Source organism: Centruroides vittatus, unplaced genomic scaffold (assembly GCF_030686945.1).
Source record: "Centruroides vittatus isolate TY-2023 unplaced genomic scaffold, ASM3068694v2 contig_680, whole genome shotgun sequence".
Lineage (NCBI taxonomy): Eukaryota > Metazoa > Arthropoda > Arachnida > Scorpiones > Buthidae > Centruroides > Centruroides vittatus.
In genome coordinates, this window is record NW_027122427.1 from 4,229,838 (window position 1) to 4,256,749 (window position 26,912).

Sequence of the window (26,912 nt, forward strand, 5' to 3'; positions counted from 1 at the left end):
ATATAATACAACCTTGCATATAGAACGAGGTGTGACTTTAAAGATCAAAATTTAAAAAATTAGATTTATTAATAAAATTTTAATTTTATTTCATCTAATCACAAGTAAAATATCAAATGAACATAAATGCACATGTTGCCCTGCAAAAATTACTGGCATCTGGCATTTTAAACTTTAAGGAAACATCTTATAGCATTGACAGCATAACTGGTTTATGTAAAGCTGGACCATCGGTAACCTTTTTATTATTTAATATTTACATATGAATTTAAGTATTAAATAATACTTTTAAAATTATGTTTATATTTATTTTCCCCCCATTTTTATTATGAATTTGGTCTGTTGTTTGAATACTAGTTAATTTCTGAAAAAGTATATTATTTTTAAATAATTATTATAAACACCAGAAAACAATATCAAAGGTATAAAATCAACAGTATAAAATTTTTTTATTTAAAATTATTTACAACTGGCATTTACTTATCATGAAGTTTTAATTATCTTCATTTTAACAATATATCATCATTTCATTTTAAATAATTAAATAAAAATTTTTTCATTAACCAGAAAATAAATTTAAAAGTAAACATTTACCCTTTAGGATGACCTGAGTACTTGTCACATAAAATTGTCACACGATTTATAGAACCACAGCCATGAAAATGTTGTTCCAATTCTTCAGCAGTTGCTCCATAATCAACCTCAACAAGGACAGAATATTAGAGTATAACTTCAGAATATTCAAAAAAATTTTTAACTTTTACAATTAGGTTAATCCTATAAACTGTCACTATGCTTTCGTATTAAATCTGTAGTTTTGAGGGGGGAATGCGTTCAAACTTAATCGTGTATATGATAAAGTATTGACACACAACAAATTTGAAACGAAATATTGATAAAATTGTTCATTACAGTGAAATGCAAATTTAATGCTCTCTCTCTTCATATAATGATATATATCATTATTTTTCAAAAAACAAATTTTATTTTATAAAACACTCTTTCCATAATATAACAAACAACTATTATTATTAACATTTATTTCCATTGTACATTAATTTATAATTTAGGAAGAAAGTTTCTAAAGCTAAAAATGAAAAATGTTTACTTTTACTATAAAAAGAAGTTTAATTCATGCTGCTGCCTCATTTAATAAAAATTGTCTAGTTCATAAATGGAGAAAATAAAATACAAATATAAATTATTCAGCTTCAATATTCGTACTTTCAAATTTACAATTTTTAAGTCCAACAGATTTTTTATTTATGAAAAGCATTTAAAAACTTTAAATTGTCAATTTTGTTACAATTAATATTATGTAAAATTCAGTTAAGATAAAAAATCAAAATTTACTTCTTGTTAATATATTTTTTTTTCTGGTGTAGTGAGAATTTTCTATTGCATATCTAATTTTTGAATGTGAATAAACAAAGAGAAAGAAATAAATGGTTACATAATACAAAAAATAATTCGTTAATTGTATTATCATTTCACATTAAGTTATCTTTTGGTGTCAATTAAGATACATGTATACCTTATAATTTCTTTATTTAATAAACTTGAATTGTACTTCCAGTAATTACTGTTTCTAATAATTTGATGTTTGTGTTGTTTATTTATTAATAGTTTCGTACTATTTTTGTGTACCCCTGATGATAGAATTTCCTTAAACAGAATTATTATTTGTTACTAACTATTAATATTGACAACTGTATTGAAAAAATATTAATTTACCTATAATGTTAAAGATACCAAGTACCACAAAAACTGAATAATTGAAAAAGTTGAAATTGATTCAGTCCAAATATTTTTTATAAAAAGTAAATAAAAACAAACTGTGTGAAGTTTGTTTGCTAATAAAACAAAAAGTAACTAACTAGATCACCCAGAAATGCTTACAGGTTTAGCCCTGTCAACCTACATTATTTATACATGAAATGTAAAATTAAAAAAATTGATTAAAACACATGTTTGTTGGATTCTCTGACAAAAAAATATCTGCACTTCTATTAATGAAAGGAAAAAAACTAATAACTATATTGGATTTATTACAAGTGAACTCTCAATCTCAAATCTTTGCTGAATATAATAAACTAAAGAATGTATTATTTACCAGAAAAACATTTGTTAAATAATTGTCAAATAAAACCACAAACATTTATTTTGTATTCAGAACTGCACTTATCTACCATTTAGTTTTCTTGTTAACTGATTAGCCTATTATATATCTATATAATAAATAACAGATTCAAATCAAATTAAATTATAAGTAACAAAATAACTTTAAATTTCAAAAATATATTTTTCTTGTATTAAATTAAATACATAATTCCTCAACTATTAACATTATTCAGCAAAATGCAAACTTTAAAAAACTGAAATCAACTTATTAAAAATTATGCATAAATCTAAAACTGGAATAATACATATACTGGATCAATTTGCAATGATAATTGCTTGATAAAATTGACATTATAATAAAAAAAATCTATATACCAGTACTTTTAATATTAAAAAAATCATTACTGTCTAATTTCTATGATATGAAGTCTTCAATAATGTTATTGCATCTCTTCACTTTTACCTATGATAGTTATTTGTTATAGATCTTCAAGTGGATATTTGCTGATTTACAAGGTGTAAATGTATTCTTGTTTATTGTCACTTCTAGTTTAAAACAAACCTATACAATAACAACGAAAAGTGTCAAATCTAAGAAGTGAATTAAGTATCAATTACAAAAAATATCAGTTGATCATAAAAAATAACTAGTGCCAATTTAAAATTTGACAATGGTACAAGTCGATACATTGATCATTACACAACTTTATATAAAAGTTATATAACAGATGGCCCAAAAACCTACCCACAAGTTTAAAATGCTTTGAGACAAACAGAGTAAGATATATAAATCTTATTGAAATACATTCAAATCAAGTTTTGAAGCCATTTATATTACAATGTACTCAATTTACTTGACTACAATGATCTTTACATCATGGAAAACATCACAGGGGGAAAAAAATTCACTGACTTGCAACTTAATAGATATAAATCTTTGAGACTTTTTTTTATGAAAATATCTTGAGGACAATATATGTAGGTAGATTAAAAAAAAAAAAAAAAAAAAGTTAAAAAAAGGTTACAAGTAGCAGCATTTGAAAAGTAATTAATGTGGAGGGAATATTTTTTCCCCAGAGTGGAGACAGATGGTACTAGTTGTCTTACAGTGGTTGTGCGGGTAGTTAGTGTAAGTTTGCTGACACATCAGAGTAATTGAAATGGCAAGACATTTAGAAAAGTGGTCTCACTTGGAGGTGCGAGCTGTGATTCGTTTCTTATGGGCATCTGACACAAACGCCTTGGCATGTTGAGTGATGGTGTCATCCTCCTGCATGACAATGCCAGGCCCCATACTGCTTGCAAAACTCAACAATTGCTGCAAAAGTTCAAGTGGGAAGTCTGGAGCCACCTCCCCATACAGCCCAGATTTGGCACCCAGTGACTATTTCCTTTTTCCGAAAATGAAGGAACACTTATCTGGAACAAGGTTCTCTTCAGTGATGTGAAAACAGCTGCCGAGAACTGACTCAATGCACAGGGACATGATTTCTACCAAGCCGGGTTATACAAGTTGGTCCTGCGTTCAGATAAATACCTAAACAGATTTGGTGATTATGTAGAAAAGTGATTGGCAAGTATGCCTCTTAATTCCCTTTTGTATTTTCTGTCTATTATTAATAAATAATTTTTTTTATTACCCTTGTAATTCTTTGATCCACCCTTTACTAATCAATCCAAAGACAAAAAAATTGAGTTATCTGTTGAGTATAAAATATGCTGTTATGATACTTTTTCAAAATGTCAAATTTTGGGATAAGACTGAAGATGATTGGGGCTGAAGGAAGGCAAACATAAGTAATGCATAATAGTAATAATAATAATAATTTCAAATGCCAATATGAATGATATTTAAATAAGATTTGTATATCTTGTTTAGTTATACTAAAAAGCATTAACTTAGATAATTTTTGACCAGACTGGATAATCATTATTATAATCATCATATAGTATAAATACTATAAATCTCTTACTAAATACTCATACTATAAAGAGAAAAGCAATTTCAAATGACTTAAAAAATTGTGAGAGAAGCAATTAAAACTTAAGAAGTTTTATTGTTTAATATAATTTACTGCATATAACCTGTACAAATTGCAACAACAAATATTTGCCTACATCTTCTTTCAAACTGACTTTAAAAATGTAACCCTTTGGTTATATAATAGGAAATCATAGTTACTTTATATATTATGAAAAGTTCATTAAGTTAAAAAAAACATGTTATTTCTATTCAGATTAAAGATATTTTTATGTAACTATTGTTCGTTACTGAATACATTTTTCATTTTGTTTTCATATTTAAGAAAATAAAAATAGTTTCTTGGCCACAATGATTAAAACAATAATTTTATTTAAAAAGGATATATATATAAATATTGAAATTCAGAAATCCATATGTAAATGAGTTCTACACGAATTTTGCAGAATAACTCCGGATATAAAGAACGGCATTATATTTGGTTTCCACTGTATTTAAACAAACTTTTATCTAATTTAACAGTTATAGTAAAAAGCATTTCACTTGTGTATATAAACTTCAGTTTCATTTTATGAAATGTGAAACAAATTTTCAAATTCTATTAATTTTAGATTTATTTAATAAGTTTAAATAAAAAGGTTTAATACCAAGATCAGATATTATAACTAACATTTTAAATCCAAAAAATTATTAAATGTTTTATATAAAAATATATTCATGTAAAACAAGAAAAAAAAAAATTCTATTAGACTACTGATATATATATATATGCACTTGATCAGAATCTGATTGTAATCAGGTAATCATTAGTCTAACATGTACTTTTAATAAACATCATTTCAAGTGCAAAAATTAATTAATTTGTTCTTCAAATTTCAATATCAAACACTTACATTGCCCACATAAACAGATCTTCCATCAACTTCCATTTTTTCTTCAAGTGATAAACCAAGTAACGCACCTAAGGAAGAAAATAAAAATTTATATACTTCAATTTATTTATTGTAAACTTATTGCTTCATACTATATGTAAAAATGCTATTGGATTAATAAGAGTATTTATTTAAGCAGTGGCTGCATTTCTGTTTCCTGCTTAAGAAAAAAATACTACAAAAGCATATGAATAAATCAGCCACTTTGTTTTTTTAAAAACTAAGTATATTAATCTGATTTGAATTCTTTTTTTTATGGCCATTCACTTATTTAGGAATTTTTATTAATTTTTAATGAATGAAAAATATTTTCACATGTTTATGTGAATATACAGTATATCAAGTTTTAAAAAATACAAACAAAATGTTATGATTTTTTGTTAAAAAACACTTGCCTATTTTATTTAAGGCTTCACAATTCAACAAAATTCAGAAATCGGTAAAACTTTGAGAAACATTTGAGAAATTTATAAAAAGTTACATTCCAAAAGAAAAATTATACATTATGTCAGGATTCCACATATTTACGGTAAGTACGTTTTTAAAAACAAACTTCATTTTTGTTTTTAAAATCAAACTTCATTAAGATATTTACCAGTTTACTTCTTATGAAGTTTATCAGAGATATGTTAAAATAATTTTAGATATATTCATGTAGTGATGTCAGTTGATCTGTTTAAAAGAATACATATTTATATAACTTTTGAATGTGTTCTGGTAAACATACGTTAAAAACTGGGATCAAATTACACTAGAGAAATAAGAAAAAGTCACACTTTTTGTATGGTTTGCAGACTGGAATGAACCTTCCAAAATGTCATTTGGGAAAACCACTCTAATCTGCTGGAAAAGCAAGTAAGAGTGTCTATTCTGTTTGCATTACTAGTTCCAGTTTGGATCCTGCAGTTACTACATATCTTTTGTAAACACATACATACAAACACTTCTCGAAATTTATCAGACAGAAGACAGGAAAATAATCTGGATGAAATGTCTGGGGAGAACAGTGTGCCCTTTTGCAATCTATCGTAGGTGTACCTAAGAAGAAAAAGTTTTATGCTGGAAGGAAACAGAACTTTGAGACTGGACTGTTTCAGCAACTGTACAGGTTTGATGAGGAAACATAGTTTGGATGAGTTCTCTCTTCTTTGATCCCAAGAATTCACACACATAAATACTTTAGAAACCCAAAAAATTCTTTATTAAACATGAAAAAAATATATAAAATGATGATTAAGAAATCACTCCATACCATGCCGCTTGGCAAATGATGCAATAATTGAACAGGATAAAACTTTTAAGTAGAAGAGATAATGTCTTGGAAACAAGCTATTTATTTCATTTTCTTATTACTTATTATTACTAAACAGTTGGTAGTATTTGTTTCTTTACTGCATTTTTATTTAGTATTGCTGTACTGAATAAAATGGTATTGTATTTAGTTAAAATATACAATGCAGCAAAGATGTTGGATATTTCTTTTTCTTAAGGTAAACTCCGGGTTATATGCTGAAAAAAAGTTGGTATGCAATGTGTGGCACATATACCAAAGGTTACCCACATGATATAAACCTTAATGTCACATTTTGCTTCAGGTAATAAATAAGAGGGACCAGTGAATTAAAGTTTCCAAAAATGTCTGAGAAGCAGAGAATTCCTTTAAAATTAGGTTCTACAGTATCTAACTTTGTGTACATTGGGGCCATTTCTAAAATACTTACAAACAGGTTAGCCAAGCATCAAGACAATCTCTCTCATAGTAGATGTACTACAGAACTAGCTAGAAGAGTATTGAAACATGGTTTTGTGGGCAGAAACCAGCTTAATCCAATGTTTTATGGATTGTAACATCTTATTTATTTGGGAGCCAATACACATCCAATTTAATAATACCTGTAACCAGCCCACACTTGAGTTGCCTGACCTATGGTTAACTCTTTTTAAAACAGTAAAGAAAAACTTACAGTAGCAAATGTGGCTGATGCAACAAGCTGCCTACCGAGTTATACTTCACACTTCTCACAAATTGAAAAAATAAAAAATATTTTTATTTAATTAGTTTATGCTCTACATTTTAGTCAAACTTTTTGCATGTTATTTTTTGAAAATTGCCATGTTCCATTTCCACATTACTGTAAAGAAAACACTAAAGACTACGTTCTTCTAATGCAGGGGCTGCTAAACTACAGCCCGCGAGGTCAGCTTGTCCAGCCTGCTGACACACTGTGCTAAAAACGAGCTAAAATATAATTATTTATATGGAAATATCAAACTTACTATGAAGAAAAAATTAAAATAAGTGTAAGTAAAAATGCCAAAATTAGTTCAATCTAATTTTTGAATCTGACAATAATATAATTTTTAGGAAAACCAGGGAAATAAAAAATTCGGTGACTTTTTGCAACTTTGGATATCAAAGCGCTTTTTGTGTAAGTAGTTGCGATGAAGTTTCTAAGAAAAGTGATTACGAGCTCGCTGCAGCAATCATGTTCGTGTATTAGTAAATAAATATGTCGACTGTCTTTATTTTTTGTGTATTCAGTGTACTGTATTGAACAAAATTGTTATGCAGCCCATGCTCGTCATTCTCTCAATGATCCAGCCTGCTGTGAAAAAAGTTTGGTGACCCCTGTTATACAGAAATTTGCTTTCATTAGAACTTGAGGTATTTAACAATAACTTTCCTCAAGTTTGTTTAAATTCAGAAATAGCATGTGGTAAATTGTATTAAACAGCATTTTAAAATTAATTTTAAAGTTTAATTTATTATGTTTATATTTAAATCACTTTATTACTGCTTTTATTTTAATTTAAATATAAATTTAAATAATCAAAAAAGTATATTTACAAGATCAACAAAAAACACATGTTCAATTTGTATATTTATAAATTGATGTTGGCCTAAGATAGGCTAAAAACATATTTCTTGTATACTATAAAAAGCCTTTGGCTTCAAGGAAAAAGGAAATTTTATTTCTAATAGTTGAGTCTAATGCCAGGATTGACTGAATTTAAAGATATTTTTATAATAATTTTAATTGATATGAATGGATTTTTATGCTGTACAGTTAAAAAAAAATGAAGTAAATAAATCAAAATAATAATGACTTCATTCATCTTTTGTTTCAAGTTTGTTAGCAAAATGCCTGAAAATAATGCTGGTGTATGTAAACAAAAAAAAACATTACTTGGTCAAGCTAAAGATATTTTCAAACAATGTATAATTATTTTAGTTGTCAAAACTGACTTTATGATGATAAAAAGCACTAGAGTTACAACCTATTAGTGTTATACTTATGGAATCACATTGTAACTGTCAATGAGACTGACTAACCACATGAAAAAAGCTGGCGATGTTGTTGCTGGACTTTCCTGGCTTTCTTAGTTTTCAACCCTAATAATTGCTACCATTACCTTTTAAGTCTTCAAATTGGTTCAGGAGATATTAAGGGGGTGAGGGTCTTATCTTCTAAACCAATGGTCAATCCTGAAAGTTTCTAGAAACTTTTTCCCCTAATACATAAACCACCCTGCAAGATTTCAGACATTTTTGACAAACAGGTACAAGAGTTATTAAGCTTCAAAGTGGGTAACAAAATCATGTCCCCACCACACACACAGAAAAAACCCCCAACTTTTTTTGCATTTCGATGTTTCAAAGTCCTCTAAGTCTAAAAATGTAGTAAATATTTTGGAAAGTCATTTATTTTTACTGATAAATAGTATTTCAAAGCCCATGCCAAATTAGATATAATGCTAGATGTTTATACTGTCAGATGGCATTAAAACATTTTTTTATAGAGCAAGTATTTTCGATGATACACAATTATTATTGTCAGGCTGACGGATGTAGCATGGAATATCACTATGTGCAGTAGGCTTCTAGTAACTGACCATTAAAACATGAGTTTTTGCAAATATGTACAACTTGGCAAAGCCAATGTCATGAACCCAGCATTTTAAAATTCCAACTGTGGGCTGAGATGTTCAAAGTCAAATTTCTCCGTGTAAACACTATGAGTGAATTGCTGGTTGTAAGCTCATGATGCACTACATGTTCAATTGAGTTTATGATTATTATCAATTTACATTGATCTCTATGATAACTTTCTATTTTGATCTTTACAATGAACATTTAATATGTACAATGGTTTGACAAAATTAACTTCTCTAAACTTGCACGTGTCCAGAGGCCACACGTATGTATTTTAACTGGTTGCTGAAATTGGTAGGCTTGCACATTTCTTGATGTTTTTGTCAGCTATGACAAGAAACATGCATGTCCCTCTTGCAGGTGTAACATTCCATCTACATACCCTTTAAACAGAACATTAAAAGCATATCATCACATTTGTGTTTTTGAGTCAAGCTGAAACAGAAAAATCTACATCATGTAGCTCAGTTTCCCTTTTCTAGAAAATACCTAGTAGGCCTATATAGATATACAAACAAACTTTCCTTACCACTTTTTTTTACAACTTTAAGTTGGCTGAGTGCAATAGTGGACTGTCAGCACAAAGACATTTCCAGTTGGCTTATATGGTCTGAATTAAAAGGTTTGAAAACCAAAATCAGATGGAAGTCAGAGTACATAATTGATAACATTTATATGATATGAAGTTGTGAATCTGAGCCCTATTCTGAGTTTATCTTTTTCATAGGAAATTTAATTATTTTCACAGAAAATATTGACAAAAACTTCTAAACTGTACCTTATCTAATTACAAGAAATTTTTTTCACTTAGAAAATAAAAACAGTACTGAATAAGATATGATAATAGACTGAAAAGTTATGCGACTTGTTGCTGGATTTTTTTAACAAGTGATTATCTAAAAATGGATATAAAAACTACAATGATGATCAATATACAGTAGAGAGTCGTTAATCGGAATCAATTGGGGACTGGGGTTGTTCAGATTAATGATTTGTTCCAATTACCGATTATGTACAAAAAAATGCATTAACCTGTCCGATGTTCAAATTTTTCTTCGTTGCGTGTCGCTTCGTGTTGAATTTTCGTCGATTTTAAGCCTAATGAAAATTTTTATAATAATAATCGAGGCTATTGTATCGTTAAAAATTATTTCTTCATTTTGTACAAACAAAATAAATATATTGAAGAATATAAAAACATGAAAATTATACTTTAGAAGTAAATTTAGTATCAAAAATGTTCAATTCAGCACGACACAGTCCGACTAAAAATCGTTCCGATTACTGGCGATTCCGATTACCGGGGTTCCGATTAACGACTCTCTACTGTAGTTTACATTGTATCCAGAAATTCTCAGGATATAATTCATGGAACATTTCTTGTTCTTGAGTACTGGATACCATAATATAATTAAAGAAAAATGCTTATTTCAGATTTCCTGAATGTGTACTGATATTATGATATTCAGTACACATTTTTATTTTACTTATTCATGGATACGTTTTCAAAATAGTCACAGACTAACTGACTCACAAAGTCCTTAAAACATCGATTGTACATTTCTGAAGTTATGGTCTTTATTTGGCACACCACTCCTTTTTGAATGGATGGAATACCATAAAAAAAATTGCCATTTCAAAGTCCTTTTGATTTTAGGTTTAAGATTTTGATGAAATTTTTGTTTTAAAAGAAATGTAAATAGATTAAACCATTACAGTAAAATTTATCAAAAATTCTATGAAAGACGCATCTAAACAAAAAAGAAGAAAGCTCTTGCACAACGCCTGGCCTCAAAAAAGAGGTTAAAATGGACCAAGAAAGAAGTCCAGAAATTTTCAATGATACAACATAATAATATTTAAATAATAAAAACTTAATAGTAATTTTATCAAACTATAAAAAATTTCTCTATTTTCAAAAAAGAATGAGTTAAAATTAAAAAGTTGTGACTGATACCATCTGTTAGAAATTTTAATAAAAAATAATGTGTATATTATTATTATTATTATTCATCATCATCAAAAGACAAAAAGTCATATTTTAGGGGTAGAGGTGAATTTAACCTTCTGGGAGTTGTGCAGCATTTGTGAAATGCCGTAACACACATTTTTCATTTCTTATATTTAAAATTTTGTATAAAAATGACTACCTTCCTAATTTTTCAAATCAGAGGACATGCACTGTACACATTTTTTAGTGCAAATACTTTGAGAAAAAAATGTTGGCATCTATGAGAAGCTACACAACTCTTTGCATATAGTAAAAGTTGCAGTAAAATTATATGGATGTAACTCTTCCAAGTATTACTTGGAATGGGTGGAATCTGACACAATAGCAAGTTAAAATAAATTTATCCTTACAAAAATATCATTCCTTATATTCTCTGTTCTTTCTCCATAATTACACAAGCAAAACCAGTTTCAATTCATTTTAAGTGAAGTGTTGCATTTGTGTATAACAATGCCACTTTTTACATATTGCACTCTGCATACTACATATGTAACTCTGCATGGCAAAAATGTAAAAAGTAATTTTGACAATGCGATTGTTCAAATTGTAAAATTTTTGTTCATTTTTGAAGGTTATTCGAGAATTTGAAGCAAACAAGAATATTTTTAGGCTCAGGGTTACAATGTGAGAAATGCAAAACACTGGAGGAGTGGAATCAAAATTTTATTGATGATCATTATTTTCCCTAAAACAGCCAGAAAAATGATAAATCTTAGAAGAGAATGACTTCAATCTGTAAAATACTATTTATTATATAAGCAAGAAACCAAAGACTTTTTGACTACCAAGACATAACAACTTGAGTAAAGCAGAATTTTTTGAAATAACAGCTAAATTTTAAAATCATAATTAATGATATAATGTGTAGTCTATCATTTTCGACTCTTTCTATTCTTTGGATACTAAGAGAGCTTTTTTAAAATCATACGTGTCATGGGCTTGGCTATGTACGGTACATAATAAGCCAGCCAGATGAAGAGAAACAGAACCAATATATTCAAGACAACAACCCACAAAAAATTTGAGGATCTTGACCCAAACTCAAACCTCAAAGCAGCAAGCTTATATCATTGAGACCAACCTATGGTCCATTGATGGTGTGGCACTGTTAAGTTCATTATGGACTTTTTTTTAAATGAGTGATTATCTAAAAAGAATATAAAAACTACAGTAATTATATGATCAATATACATTTTATCTGGAAATTCTCAGAATAAAATTCATGGAACATCATCATCTGTCAATCATCAGCTATTTTTTTTTTCTTAAATTAATTACTAGTTAAATAAAATAGTTGCTTTATTGTTTGGCACTAAAAAAATTAACCTTATTCAGATCCACTTTGGATCCAATCTAATTATAGCCACTGAATTATAATAACTACCCTTACTACCTCAGCCATCCAGCTGTCTATGGACTTTACAATCACTTTGTCATCAAAAAGTTATCAGTCTATATTTTTTTCTTTGTTAAAGTTGTGACAAAGTAACATTTCCAGTTTGCTTAGAGGCAAAAGTAGTGTGCCATTAAAAATATGCATTATTATGCACTATTTTTAAGGGAAGAGAAACCATGTGTTAAATAGTTATTAAAAAGAGAATTAATTTGATTTTTGTAAAAATTAAAATTAAGTTATCAAACAATTTCTGAATGAAAGATGTTTTGATGTTTAAAGTCAAAACATCTTTCATTCTTCATATTAACTAGACAAGCGTTTCTCAACCTGGGGGTCGCAGTGATATTAAAAGAGGGTCGCAAGACCATAATGAAATCATTTTATGAGAAAAATCATCTATTATAAACATTTTACTTACAATAAGTACACATATAAAGAAAACAAATTAATGTGATGGTTGCATTTGTTTTTCATTTAAAGTTTTCTCCATATGTGGATCAAATTACAAAGAGCACGTACACATCAAGTTGAAACTTGTAAATTGCCCTGTATGCACAGGTCATACATGCTTGTTCGTACCCATCGCTATAAACGCAGAGACATAAAATAATAGGAATAGTTGTATTACATTTTTTATACTGTTGGTATTTTCTTAATGTATAAAATTAGTGCAATGTGATTATATATTTAAAAAAATTTACATTTATAATTACAGTCAAAATTCAATTAGTAATAGTAAGGATTACTGTTATTATTCCTTTGGGTGGGGGTCGCGAAATATTAGTTTTATTTATATTTACTATTTAGGGGGTTGCGGAACTAAGAAGGTTGAGAATCGCTGAACTAGACAAAAGAAGCAACTAACACAATCTGGCAAGTCTTAAAAATAAAGTCAAAATTCAGTATTCTATTATTATGGAGAACAAGAATTAATTTCTCATAGCAAATTATTTTTATAGACAACATGAGAGTAATTTTTTAATTAAAATTACAAAGTTCTATGAGAGAGTAAGTTGACAATATATTGCAAACATTCCACAGAGTTCTGCATACATTTTGTGATTTTACAGGAAAGCAATCTTTATTGTTTTGTTTAAATTAAGATTTGTATGATTTATATTTTAATTGTTTTTAAGTAGACTAAACTAAATCAATCTATTCCGAAAATATTTATAATAAACAACATTCCCATATTTCAGAACTGAAAAAGTTAGCATCATTTCTAAGATATTAAATATATACTTGGAACCATATAATATATATTTTTAAATAATACATGAATTATATTGCCTTTTAGTTTTTAATTAAATGAGAAAAACAAAGTATAATAATGAACAAAAATCAATAGGTAATTGAAAACAAAACATATCTATATATTAATCATCTTAGAAGAAAAATGTTTGCTTCTTCAGACTGTACTTTATAGTATTCATTTAATAATGCTTTCATGTATTCATCTTCAATATTCATCCATTTACATGAAAATTCAATCTGCTTTAACTTTTTTTCTGCCACAAGATTGTAAACACTGAAAATAATATTGTAAACCTTGTAACTTTTAATATAATCTGCCAGTTTCCTTAGAAATACATCGAATAGGTGTTAATGGTGCCATATGTTGGTCTATAGAAATTTGTTTAACACTGATGGAAAATTGTTTTTCTTTCACTACATGGGATGGCTAAAATACCTCATTTTTGACTAGTGTACTTGGAACTCTGTACAATTCATGCAATGAATAGTTAATAAATGAAAATGCTGACTAGCAAGCAGCATATCTTTGTAATATCTGTGAAATTTTTTAAGCACTATTCTAATTCTTTCAGATTTTTCCTCTCTGTTCTCCATACACACATTTTGATAGTTCTGACTAATTTTTTAAACAAGCATTTTGGAAGGTAATATACATATCTAAATATGTGTATTATCTTCCAAACTACTGCAACCTGAGTTTTAACATTTTTTCAACTTTTCTTTTGCATTATAAAAATAACCTCCATAAAACAAACTTGTCAAAACAGAAAATTCTGGCTGGTACCATTGTGTCTAGTTTTGTACAGGTTTTACTGTATTAATAAATAAGATGAAAAAACATCAATTACAAACCTGGGGGACTCATACTCATTTGTTTCTCAACTTCACTCTGCATTTGTTTTAACTTTTCAGCTTCTTCTTCCATTTCCCTTACTCTGGCTTTTATAGCTTCGAGTTCCTAAAAAATAAAAAGTTCAAATATTCAAAATTATAGTAATTATTTTTAAAGTTTTCAAAAATTAAAGTAGCAATAAAGTAAACTGTGCATGCAACTTTCTGATTTATTATAATCAAACTGTACATTCAAGGATGACGCCAGCCAATGGACCAGGGGGCAAGGTGATGTAAATTGATAGAGGATATGAATTGTATGTAGGTAAAATAAAAACGATTCATAAAGTTTTAATCATTTACTATGTACCGGAAAAGAAATATCTTAATTAAAACATTTTTTTTAATTTACAAGAAGCCTAAGAAGATTATTTTAATTAAAACTTAGCATTTAAATAATTTTTTTGAATTTCTAGGGGAGGGCAGCTTCCCCTCCTGCCCCTCGGCAATGCCCTTGTATACATTCTTCATCTAGAAAGATTTCCAAGACTGTAAAGTCAATTTTACACAATACTATGTTCAAATATCTGATTTGGTCCCTGGTGATGCAAGAGATTCAGTTAATCACATTTTCTTATGCACACTCAGCCAGCTTACATTATTTACAATAACTTCAGCATCAATGAAGTTCAACCACTTAATTTTATTTTAAAAATATAATACAGGATGTTTCACAATGTTTTGATGATTTCAAAGTTGAATAACTCACAAACTAATCGCTAAAAAAGTTGAAAATTTTACACAAGGTACAAAATTTATTCAATTTTACTTATGAAATACTACATCGGACAAATGACGACCATTTGCGGCTACACAAGACTCGAGGACGCTTTCACCCAGCTTTTGAAAACATTTTTCGTAACTGCTGGAGGAATTCTGGAAATTTCATCTTGAATTCAATCTCTTAATTGTTCCAAGCTTCTTGGCCAGTCAGAGTACACTCTCGCCTTCAAATAACCCCATAGGTAAAAGTCACACAGGGTTAAATCAGGTGAGTGAGATGGCCATTTGAAATGAGCATTTGGAAATTATGCAGTTGCCAAAGGCTTAATGGAGAACTTCAAAGGTCTTGTTGGTTGTGTGGCATGTTGCGCAATCTTGTTGGAACCAAGTTGACCGGAGACGTCTACGATGTCAAAGGGTAGGGATTAGGAACATATTCAACATCTCTGTATACCAGGGAGTGTTTATAGTTCCTTCGAAAAAATACAGGCTGACAATGCCCCACCTCCCCATATGGTTACTCACTCATCATATAACAGCTTCTCTTCGATGGCCTTGAAATTATCACATGTAGAAGCCCAGTAGCAATAATTTTGTTTATTCACTGCACCAGTTAAATGGAAGTGCACTTTGTCAGTCATCAAAATTTTATCAGGATCAATTTCTTCATTCTTGATTTTATCGAGCATCTCCTCAGCAAATCTTTTTTTTTTTTTTTTTGGATAATCTCCAGGGTCTAACTTTTGTGTCATGGCTAATTTGTAAGGATGATAATGCAGATCGTACCGTAATATGCGACAAGTGGATGCCGGCAGAATTTTCAGCACTTGGGCACATTTTCTTAAAGAACGATGAGGGCTTTTCTATAAACTGCTATGCACACATTCGATGTTCTCTGGAGTTCATACAGTCTTCCTATGGCTGGTCGACTTTCAATTCGATGCACTGGCAGTTTCACAGAAGTTTTTTTACCCAATTCAATATTGTTCTACAAGCAGGAATTGGATATTGCAGCTGAATGTTTACAAAATTCACGTTGCATGCACACGACAGATTCGCCGATGTAAAAATAGCACTCTACCACGAATGTGCAATGTTGCTTCAACCAGTACGCCATGATACTATGTAGTAACCTATATGAGATGAAAGTTGACAATCTGCATTACTAATAGAGGGTGCCACCATCACTGCATCTCGGTTTTAACGTGAGTTATTCAACTTTGAAATCGTCAAAACATTGTGAAACACCCTGTACAAATGAAGATGCAGACAAACAATTAACAGAAACAAACACAGTTGACGCACTAAAGGAAAAGTGTTTTACTAAGATTTTTGCAAACTGATGCAGAAAATAAATACCAGAAAATTACCAGAAATCCCTAATTTGCATTTCCAACACATTTCATTAGACCAATTACATATTTCATGCATATAAAACTACATCTAAATATGTAAATTTGCACAAAGTTTGCACATTGCCAATTTTCCAGTGTATAAAACAAAACCAGAACATGAAATATAACTCTGCTGCACAAGTGCCAAGAGAAAAGACAATTAGTAAAGATATATAAAAATGTGTACCTCAGAAATTTTAAAGGGGCATCAGAGAGCACTTATTATTGCCAACCTGCATTTTATCCAAGTACACAGCTAATGACATTAACAAGCATTTCAAGAAAACTGGAATTAAGCTTCCAGGCAAATAAATTCTTACTGCATGCAAAATGTGTCAGTTACATTCACTGCTAGGAAACAGTTGTTTAAAAGTTATTTTAGGGAAAGGTTCAAAAAAGATTAATCTTTTCATATTGTGCTTTCTGATGTAAGTTTAGAATTTATAAAGCCAAAAGAAAGCAGTACCTAAACTTCATCAGTAAGCACCACCATTAGGGATTGCAATCCAGCAGTGTTTTCAATCCAGCTGGATTTTTGCTGTACCAACATCATTCCAGCTGGATCCAGCACGAATGTATTTTTGGCACAATAAAGTGTTATCTATCTACCAGCAATTTATGTTTTTTTTTTAAAAGAAATAAAACATTTTTTTAAAAAAATACTTAAGAAACTTTTATTATTTAGACTGGTCACTATAAATCAGTAAAACATCTTACACATTTAGGTAGTAAACTTAACTTTGGTTCAGTTTAACACTTGAGATAGAGATAATTAACTTTAAATATTTAATTTGTAATTTCTTTGTCCAATGGTTCTTTTTTATTTTTTAATTTCTGAAGACAAATTTGCCATTCAGAAATTAAAAAATTGTCGTCATTCGGAAAAGTATCGTCTAGAACGCAAAAGTAATAAATGGTGATCCCTATTTGGGCGAATTTGTCTTCAGAAATTAAAAAATGTAAATGTTTAGTTAGATTATAATTATAATGTAATATTTAAATTAAATAATAGCAAAGGCAATACTACTAATTAATTTATATAAATATATTATAATAATGTAAGGACAGATAATCTGTGGCTAAGTGGCTATCAGTCTTACCAGTTTTCTTATATAGACTCTACATATCAGTCTGTAGTTATAAGTAATTTAATTATTAGTGTTAGTAAAGTAGTAAGTAATTAGTAGTAGTCTAGTAGTTAGTTATTATTAACACAATCATGAATCACATACATTCATATCATCATATATCTAAGATACTGATACTCATTAATTTAATGAACTACTTAACTAACTAGGTAGTCTGTTTCTCACTAATTTTCACAATAAAGTTGCCTTGCCTAGCCTACTAACCACTTATAGAATAAAAGTTAAAAACTCTTACTTAATAGAATTAGAGTAGAAGTTATAAAATATTAGTCTTGTCTTGAATAAAGTATTTTAAAGGATTAAATAAAATTAAATCAATCACTTTGTTATTTTTTTGACTTTTCTGGAAGTAAGATCTCAAGAAACAAATGGTATTGATGGTATTGTCTCCCAACCTACTTCTTAATGAATTGCATATATATCCTGCTGCAGAGAAAGCCCTTTCTGCCTTTATGCTAGTTGGTTTAAGGGTCATCAAATAATCATAAATCATTCCAACACGTGATTCATTGACATCAAAACAGACTGTAAATTAGAATTATGCACCAGGACTAGGAGAGGAGTTACTTATTTTATTTAGTGAGAGCAGAAAGTCAACTGGCAATTAGATCAGCAGAGGTAAAAGGGCAGGCGTGCAGTATAGAGAGGGGGTGTAGCACGTGCCACACTGAATGGCAATGTCACTCTCGCCGCCAAGCAATAGCGCACATAGCAAAGCAGCAATGCCGACAATGTAGACTTTTGCACCATCATTTAGAAAGTTAACTAAATATTTGGAAATCCACAGTGCTGAATCCAGCAGGCCGAAGAATGCGCTGGATCCAGCTGAATTGCAATCCCTAATCACCATGTAAGCCAGAGCCTACTTGAAGTGGACAGCAGAAAAATGGAATCATGAGGTGAAACGAATTATTTTAAAAACGAACGTGCAGAATGTTCTAAGGAGAACAGAATTTTTGAATTCAAAAACAGGCATCCGGTAATTCCGTTACGAACGCGCAAAAAAGATGTTGGCATGTTCGAAAATCATAAATCTACGGTGCGGGCGGCGCATGCGTGGAACTGACACCGCGATGGCGATACGATGTTAGGCGCGTTTCGTTGTTTAAGCGCCGATATAATGCTACCCACACTCCGGGTAGATCTAGAGTGGGGATATTACATGCTTCCGTAGTGGCTGTGAGAAGCGCTTCCCAGATGAGTACAAGCTTTCGATTGCTGCAACACTATTATTTGCAGTTAAAACTTGGCGTGAGTTACCAAATTTAATTTATTTTACAAAATGGAATCATATTTTATATTCAAATGATTCAATGTTTCACATTAAATACAAAAGTAAGTACGAAAAGTCATCCAGATAAAGGGAGTACAGACCTTTCAATGAAAAAATCTTTGGATATACCACAAACATTTTCAGCAAGATAACGCAAAGTCCCATTCAGTAATTATCTACAAAAAAATATCTGACATATCTAAAAAGAGGAGAGCGCTACAATGCAGACCTCAAACCTTCAAAACGATTTAAAGCTTTTAGCTAAAAATAGGGAAATATTCTGATAGCAACTATAGAAAAGTTGTCAGACTATTTTGCCACTACTTTCTTGGAAGAAAGACTGTTTTGAAGAATTTAATGCAGAAACTAAGCTTCCTGGATGAGATACTTTTGTTACTGAAAAATTTGAAGTCATATTTCCAAAGTTTTTATATTATTTGCATTTTATAGAATTGTTCTTATTGTGGATATATGAAACTACATTGATTTGATGTTTTCCAACTGACATAATATAGGGTGTCCCAAATGTTTCTATACATACAAAGGTGAAATGTAACTTTATTCACAAAACATTAAAATGTCAGCATTAAGATTTGTGTCAGTGGACTGACAAAGTAAAGCAATGGAACACATGGGGATCTGCCAGTGGGGTTTCCACATAGGAAGTCATGCTAGCAGGAGTTCCTATATGAAAACTGAATTCTGTTTAGGTGTTAGATGCATGAAGAAAACCCAGAACACTGCATGGATGCTAGCTCATTGGTTAGGCACAAACCAATGACCAACTACCAGTGTTCAATAGTTTTTATTTATTCAGCCACTGGTGGGCTTGATTTGTGTCAATGTATGGAGACTTTTGGGACACCCTGTATTACAATTTCATATCCAGAGAAATGCATTCTTTGCATTTTCTAGCCATCAGTTGTACCCTTTCTTCCTGTCATAATGAATCAAACACACTAAATTATATGACAAATATATATATATAAATACAAAGCCAAACAATCGCCTTAAACAAGTCAAAGTATATAAGACAATCATTTGTATCTATAACTTAAAATTATAACTGATTGTGATGATCTATGAGATACTGAGAGTTAAATTTTTTCTATAACAGAATATAAAATGAATTTTACAAGATTTCAAATTTGTTTGTTAAGTGACTGTCTATTCAATTGTATCATTTTATTTTGATATTTAAAAATAAAGTTTGGCATAAAATATTTGAGTTTAATGTAACAGTGAATCAACAAGACATTGTAGCTTTGATCATAAATATATATACAGTAGAGAGTCGTTAATCCGAATCAATTGGGGACAGGGGTTGTTTCAGATTAGTGATTTGTTCGGATAACCAATTATGTACGAAAAAATATATTAACCTGTCCGATGTTCAAATTTTTCTCCATTGCTGTCACTTCATGTTGAATTTTCGTCGATTTTAAGCCTAACGAAAATTTTTATAATAATAATCGAGGCTATTGTATCGTTAAAAATTATTTCTTTATTTTGTACAAACAAAATAAATATATTGAAAAATATAAAAACATAAAAATTATACTTTAGAAGTAAATCTAGTGTCAAAAATGTTCGATTCGGCATGACACAGTCCAACTGAAAATCGTTCGGATAACTGGTGATTCAGATTAACGACTCTCTACTGTAAAACATAAACACAAAAAGTGAAGGAGGAAAATAAAACAAAATTTAGCAGAATATAACACTAATGATGACTGCTACGTCTTGGTTGTTATTCATTGAAACTATACTTATTCATTATAAAAAGATATTGATAAGTTTTATTTATTTTCCATTCTTTCAATCCTGTAGGCATTAACTTCATACCTATCGTGAGTTTGACCAGGCCCAGAATGGGAACAGCCAGATAGTGAGGGACAGACTATCGATGAAAATTCCTACATCTGCTTGCCCAAATTCAATCCTAGTGTTCTCAAAAAGGGTGGTAGACTAACACCTTAACTGCTCAGTCATCTGAGTGTCTGACAAGTTTTATTAAAATGATTGAAATCATTTCCAAAAGAACAGATATGATGTAAAAAGACATTTCTTTCCAAGAGTATAGTGAAGATATCTTATAGGCTTTATAACAATGGTTCTTAAACATCTTAAAGAAACCACTTTTTTTTTTATTAAAAAATTCTTTCTTCCTATACTTTTTGTAAAAGCATATTAATCTACAGTTTTCTTAGTTTTATTAGAATAAAATATATCTTCAAATTTTTTAAGTTTTTGATAATATGCAATTATACTTCAAACAAATGTATCTAAGATGGAACAATACAAATTGTACCTTATATCCTCCTATTGTCTAGATATCACCTCATCCATAGTGTGTATTGCCAATGTGTTAGAAGAATTTCTTTCTTTCTAGATGGTCTAATGATGTACTCATGCTTTTGATTTTTATTGTCTTTATGTACGATATATATCTGTCTTATATACTCCTGATATTCTTAGGATCTACCTGATCCTTGTTATTGCTGAAGATTTTGTAGATGTTGACATTCATCTGTAAAATAAGCTTGTGCCTATAGTATGGACAATTTCCTTGTAGATTATGTAATTAGAAGCATTGTAATGATCTTGTAACTTACGTCATACTTGAAGTCAATGTTTGCTTTCACTGTCCTACTCCAGTATTTTGTTTACATAACTGTTTTACTATGCTGGAGTTGTAGCCAAAATTCTTGCTCGGGATATTTTAATCTACTAATTTACAAGGTTATTGTGTGTACGTTTAGTATTAATCAGTTTAGATGATGATTCATTCAATGTTTATGATAGCAATGTAGTGTATGATAACACTGATGAATAAGAAGACAGTGGGGATTGAAACAGATAATTTTGATGCTTCTAATATACTATTTTCAATTCCATCTGTTTCTTCTGATATCCACACTCCCAATTTACCATCCCTATCAGGGTTTCTTCCCCATCCACATCTATGGGGCTAGGATGCAATGCTGATCCTCATCCAGCAATCCAGCTGGATCCAGCGCATTCTTCGGCCTGCTGGATCCAGCACTAGTGCTGGATCCAGCGCTGCGGATCCGCAAATACTCAAATGCTGATCTTGCAAATACTCAAATACTTTCTAAATAATGCCGCAAAAGTCTACGTCGTCGCGTTGCCGCTTTGCTAACTACTAGACTGCTACTAATTAGCTTACTCACTACTTTACTAACACTAATAATTAAATTACTTATAAATAAACTATACCTTAATCAATCCAGCAAAATTTAATAAAATAATAACGTATTCAATCGCTTTTAACGATCTTCCTCAGTTACAAAAAAATACAACATTAACTATAGAACATAAAATGTGTTTGGAATAAATATAAAAAGAATAGTGCTTAATTACATCCCATTTTTTTTAAACAAGATACATAGATGTACTGCCAGGTCTGATAATTTTCGTATTGTATACCGACGTAATCCCACTGTTTTCAAACTTTTAAGAAACGATAAAAAGAAAGAGGATCGGAATTCAACAACGGGTATATATTCGGTGCCTTTACAGAACCAACGTTTCAATTCCAAGCTTGTTTATGTGGGTGCAACGATGCGCAGTTTAAAACAAAGGCTCAAGAGCACAAATATACAATCAGTAAGAACCTTGACAACACTGCGCTGGCATCATACGAAAGACAGAAGGATGTTAACGTCCAATGGGATCAAGCGGCAATTATAAAAACGACGACGAATAGGCAAACGGTCAAACATCTTGAGAGATTGGAAATCTGCAAGGCGCACATGACAACTGGTTGTATAAACCATAGAGATGCGGACTCATTGTCTACCATGTGGAGATCCTTTTACATTAATTAATGTTATTAACGGACAATGCTGGTTTCGTTGGATCTTATATACAGGGTGTTTTTTTTTATAAACTGACGGTACTCAGAGACATCTGTAGAGCAATCTAACAGCCGGACTGTCGCCAAATTTGGGAGGGTGACTAAGGACGACATGGGAAAGAGATTCCGCGAAGAAAAAAGTAGTGCCCAAATTTGCCGGTAGGGGTGGATTTGGCGCTGTTGTAGCAAAACAGCTAAGAATCTGCATAAAATCCAGCTGCAATTAACAAACACACGAATAAATAATCAGACAGCGGTTTCAGTGTAATAACGAAAGTTTAATTAATCAGCAAATAACCTTCTCCCTTCTTCAATGTGATCACCGTCCTGCTGGACAACTCATTGCATCCTGAACACCGTGTTCTCTATGGCCGAACGTAACATGTCCGCAGGAATGTTCATCACAGTTTGAGAAATGTTGTCCTTCAAAGTCATCAAGTTTGGGACACTACCAAGATAGACCTTGGACTTTAAGTAACCCCACAGGAAATAGTAACATGGGGTTAGATCCGGGGAGCGAGGCGGCCATGTAAGTGGAAAAAAGCGACTGATGACCCTTTCTTCAGTGAAGTGCTGGTAGCTTTTTCGCTACAACAGCGCCAAATCCTCGCGGAAGATTCCGCGAAGAAAAAAAGTAGTACCTAAATTCTACCTCTTTTCCATGTCATCCTTAGTCACTCTACCAAATTTGGCGACAGTCCGGCTGTTAGATTGCTCTACAGATGTTTCTGAGTACCGTCAGTTTAAAAAAAACACACTGTATATATTTTTTTCTGCTATTTATTTTGTTTATTTATCTATATTTTGTCCGTTTGGGCGTTTTCCGTTAATTTTTATATTTATTCCGAACACATTTTATGTTCTACTGGTATATTTAATGTTCTATTTTTTTTGTAACCGAGGAAGATCGTTAAAAACAATTGGAAACGTTATTATTTTATTAAATTTTGCTGGATTGATAAAGGTGTAGTTTATTTAACTTATTCTACTTCCAGTTCATAGTTTTATATACTTATAAATAACTACAGACTAATATGTAGAGCCTATATATGAAAACTGGTAAGACTGATAGCCACTTAGCCACTGATTATCCGTCCTTACATTATTATAATATATTAATATAAATTAATCAGTAGAATTACCTTTGCTATTATTTAACTTAAAGATTACATTATAATTATAATCTAACTAAACATTTGAAGTTAATTATCTCTATCTCAAGTATTAAACCGAACCAAAGTTAAGTTTACTACCTAAATGTGTAAGTTTTACTGATTTACAGTGACCAGTCTAAATAATAAAAGTTTCTTAAGTATTTTTTTTTAAATGTTTTATTTATTTCATTAAAAAAACATAAATTGCAGGATAGATAGATAGACAGATAACACTTTATTGTACCAAAAATACATCCATGCTGGATCCGCGCTGGATCCAGCTGGATTCAAAACACTGCTGGATTGCAATCCCTAATTGGGGCATCAAGAAAGTATTTTTGGTTTTAACTGTCAACTCTAGAACATCATAACTTCACTATAAAGCAATGTATTTAATCAAAATAAGAAATATTGTGTTCACAGATTTGCCAATATGATACACATGCTTTTATATACTGGATACATAAAAATCTGGTGTTTTATAAACCAAGAAACTCACAGAAAGCATTTTTGACATCCTCTTGTCTGAAAATTTCTCCTTCAGGATACAAAGAAAAAAAGTGACAGTCTGTAGGGGAAAGATTTAGCAAATACAGGGACAAGACAAAACTTCAATGTTCAACTTTTGCAATTTCCGCACTGTTCTCCTTGTGATATGTGATTTGGCATTGTTGTGCAGAAGCATGCCTTTCCTGTTAGCCACTGCCAGCAGCTGACTTCATTCTCACATGAACAATGCCCAGTTCATTGCTGTATGAGTCTGCTGTGATTGTTTCACCTAGTCTAAAAAAGTGGATAATGCAAGCTGATGCTGATGATAACATACTGTAAACATAGTATACTTGGGGTGGGATTAACAATTCTGGGAACCACTGAGAACAAAGAGATGAACGAAGCTCTGATGCTGGTGAAAGAGGAGAAAGGACATTCTTTCCCCAGACCTTGAGATGGACAGACACGAGTTGTGGTGTTCCAGGTCATGTTTGGCAACAACTGGAAAGTGCAAGAGACTTTGATGAAAGGATTGGGTTTTATCGTGGTTACGACGAAACAGTATGGCAATTAAGTGTATATGTTAGGGGGGGCATAAGAATTTTAGAAAGACTTAGGTGAGGCATAGCACGAAAAAGGTTGGGAAACACTGCTATAGAGTGTACTACAGAAATTTGGGCAACTATTTCAATAATAGGAATGATGGAAATTAATAATTTGCTTGCCATACACATGTATTGATTTTCCCATTTAGCATTTGAAAATATAATGATCAAAAGAATTATGTCCACAGATCATTTTTATACAATTTGACAATATATGCATCTCTTACACAGATTATGATCATGATCTTGAGTTCTATTGGGACCTTGAATAAGTTCTTGCTGTTTTACAGCAGGGGGCGTTACTAGAACTGTGTGCGTGTATTTTTAGATGGTGATGCATCTGTAAGGAAGTACAATAAGCGACCTTGAAAATCAGTATATGTCATTTCGCCGAAGTGTTAACAACTTTTTTTCTCGTGGTGTTAAAAATGTCGCATTTTGTGCCAAAAAAAGAGTATTTGCGGGGAATTTTATTGCACTATTTTATTCAAAAAAAATCTGCAGCTGAAGCATACAGAATTCTTGTTGAGACTTATGGTGACCATGCTCTGTCGGAAACAACATGCAGAGATTGGTTTAGACGCTTCAAAAATAATGATTTTGACATTGAAGATAAAAAACGTTCTGGCGCACCGAAAAAGTTTGAAGACGAGGAATTGGAGGCATTACTTCATGAAGACTCATGTCAGACGCTAGCTGAACTTGCAGAATCATTAGGAGTTGATCATACAACAGTTTCAAAACGTTTGAAAGGATTAGGAATGATTCAAAAGCAAGGACATTGGGTGCCGTACGAGTTGAAGCCGAGAGACGTCGAACGGCGTCTTTTCACATGTGAACAGCTGCTTCAACGGCAGAAAAGGAAAGGTTTTCTGCATCGTATCGTGACTGGGGATGAAAAGTGGATTCACTACGATAATCCTAAGCGTAGAAAATCGTGGGGTAAGCCTGGCCATGCATCAACATCATCGGCAAAGCCGAATATCCATGGCTCAAAGCTTCTGCTCTGCATTTGGTGGGATCAGCTAGGTGTAGTTTATTATGAGCTGCTCAAACCGAATGAAACCATCACAGGAGATCGCTATCGACTACAATTGATGTGTTTGAGCCAAGCATTAAAAGAAAAACGGCCATTGTACGAGCAGAGACATGACAAAGTGATTTTGCAACATGACAATGCTCGGCCACATGTTGCACAACCGGTGAAAACCTACTTGGAAACACTTAAATGGGAAGTCCTACCCCACCCGCCGTATTCACCAGACATTGCCCCTTCCGATTATCACTTGTTCCGATCGATGACACATGGCCTGGCTGAGCAGCACTTCCATTCTTATGAAGATGCCAAAAATTGGGTTGATTCTTGGATAGCCTCAAAAGACGTATCATTTTTCCGACGTGGAATTCAAATGCTGCCAGAACGATGGGAGAAAGTAGTGGCTAGTGATGGACAATACTTTCAGTAACATGTTTTGTATGACTTTTTTTAAATAAAGCATTAATTTTTACGAAAAAACAGCGAGAACTTATTCAAGGTCCCAATAATTACATAAAGAAGAAGCTTTCATGAACATATTCAAATTAAATTGTAACAAATGCCTTTCTCTGTACTGCAACTTTTTTTTATCAACGAAACTAACAAAATATAAAGGACTTTTAGCTGTTTTCAATAGCATATATTGCACAATTTCTAAATGGCACATCATTCATAATTTCTAAAATT

The 26,912-nt window shown here is 31.1% G+C and overlaps 1 protein-coding gene across 9 annotated transcripts in view; it reads right to left on the minus strand.

Annotated features, from left to right (window-relative positions):
- Pabp2 (poly(A) binding protein nuclear 1) overlaps nucleotides 1–26,912 on the minus strand; it is a 49,952-nt gene that overhangs the window by 14,716 nt on the left and 8,324 nt on the right. For all 9 annotated transcript variants that reach the window (XR_010881519.1, XR_010881518.1, XR_010881517.1 and 6 more), the window contains exons 3-5: nucleotides 14,482–14,587; nucleotides 4,996–5,063; nucleotides 595–701 (exon numbers count right to left, since the gene is read on the minus strand). Coding sequence is in view for 5 of the 9 variants with exons in the window: in XM_067276316.1 (XP_067132417.1) it covers nucleotides 595–701; nucleotides 4,996–5,063; nucleotides 14,482–14,587 (281 nt within the window). In the remaining 4 variants the exon portion in view is untranslated. The remainder of the gene's footprint in view (nucleotides 1–594; nucleotides 702–4,995; nucleotides 5,064–14,481; nucleotides 14,588–26,912) is intronic.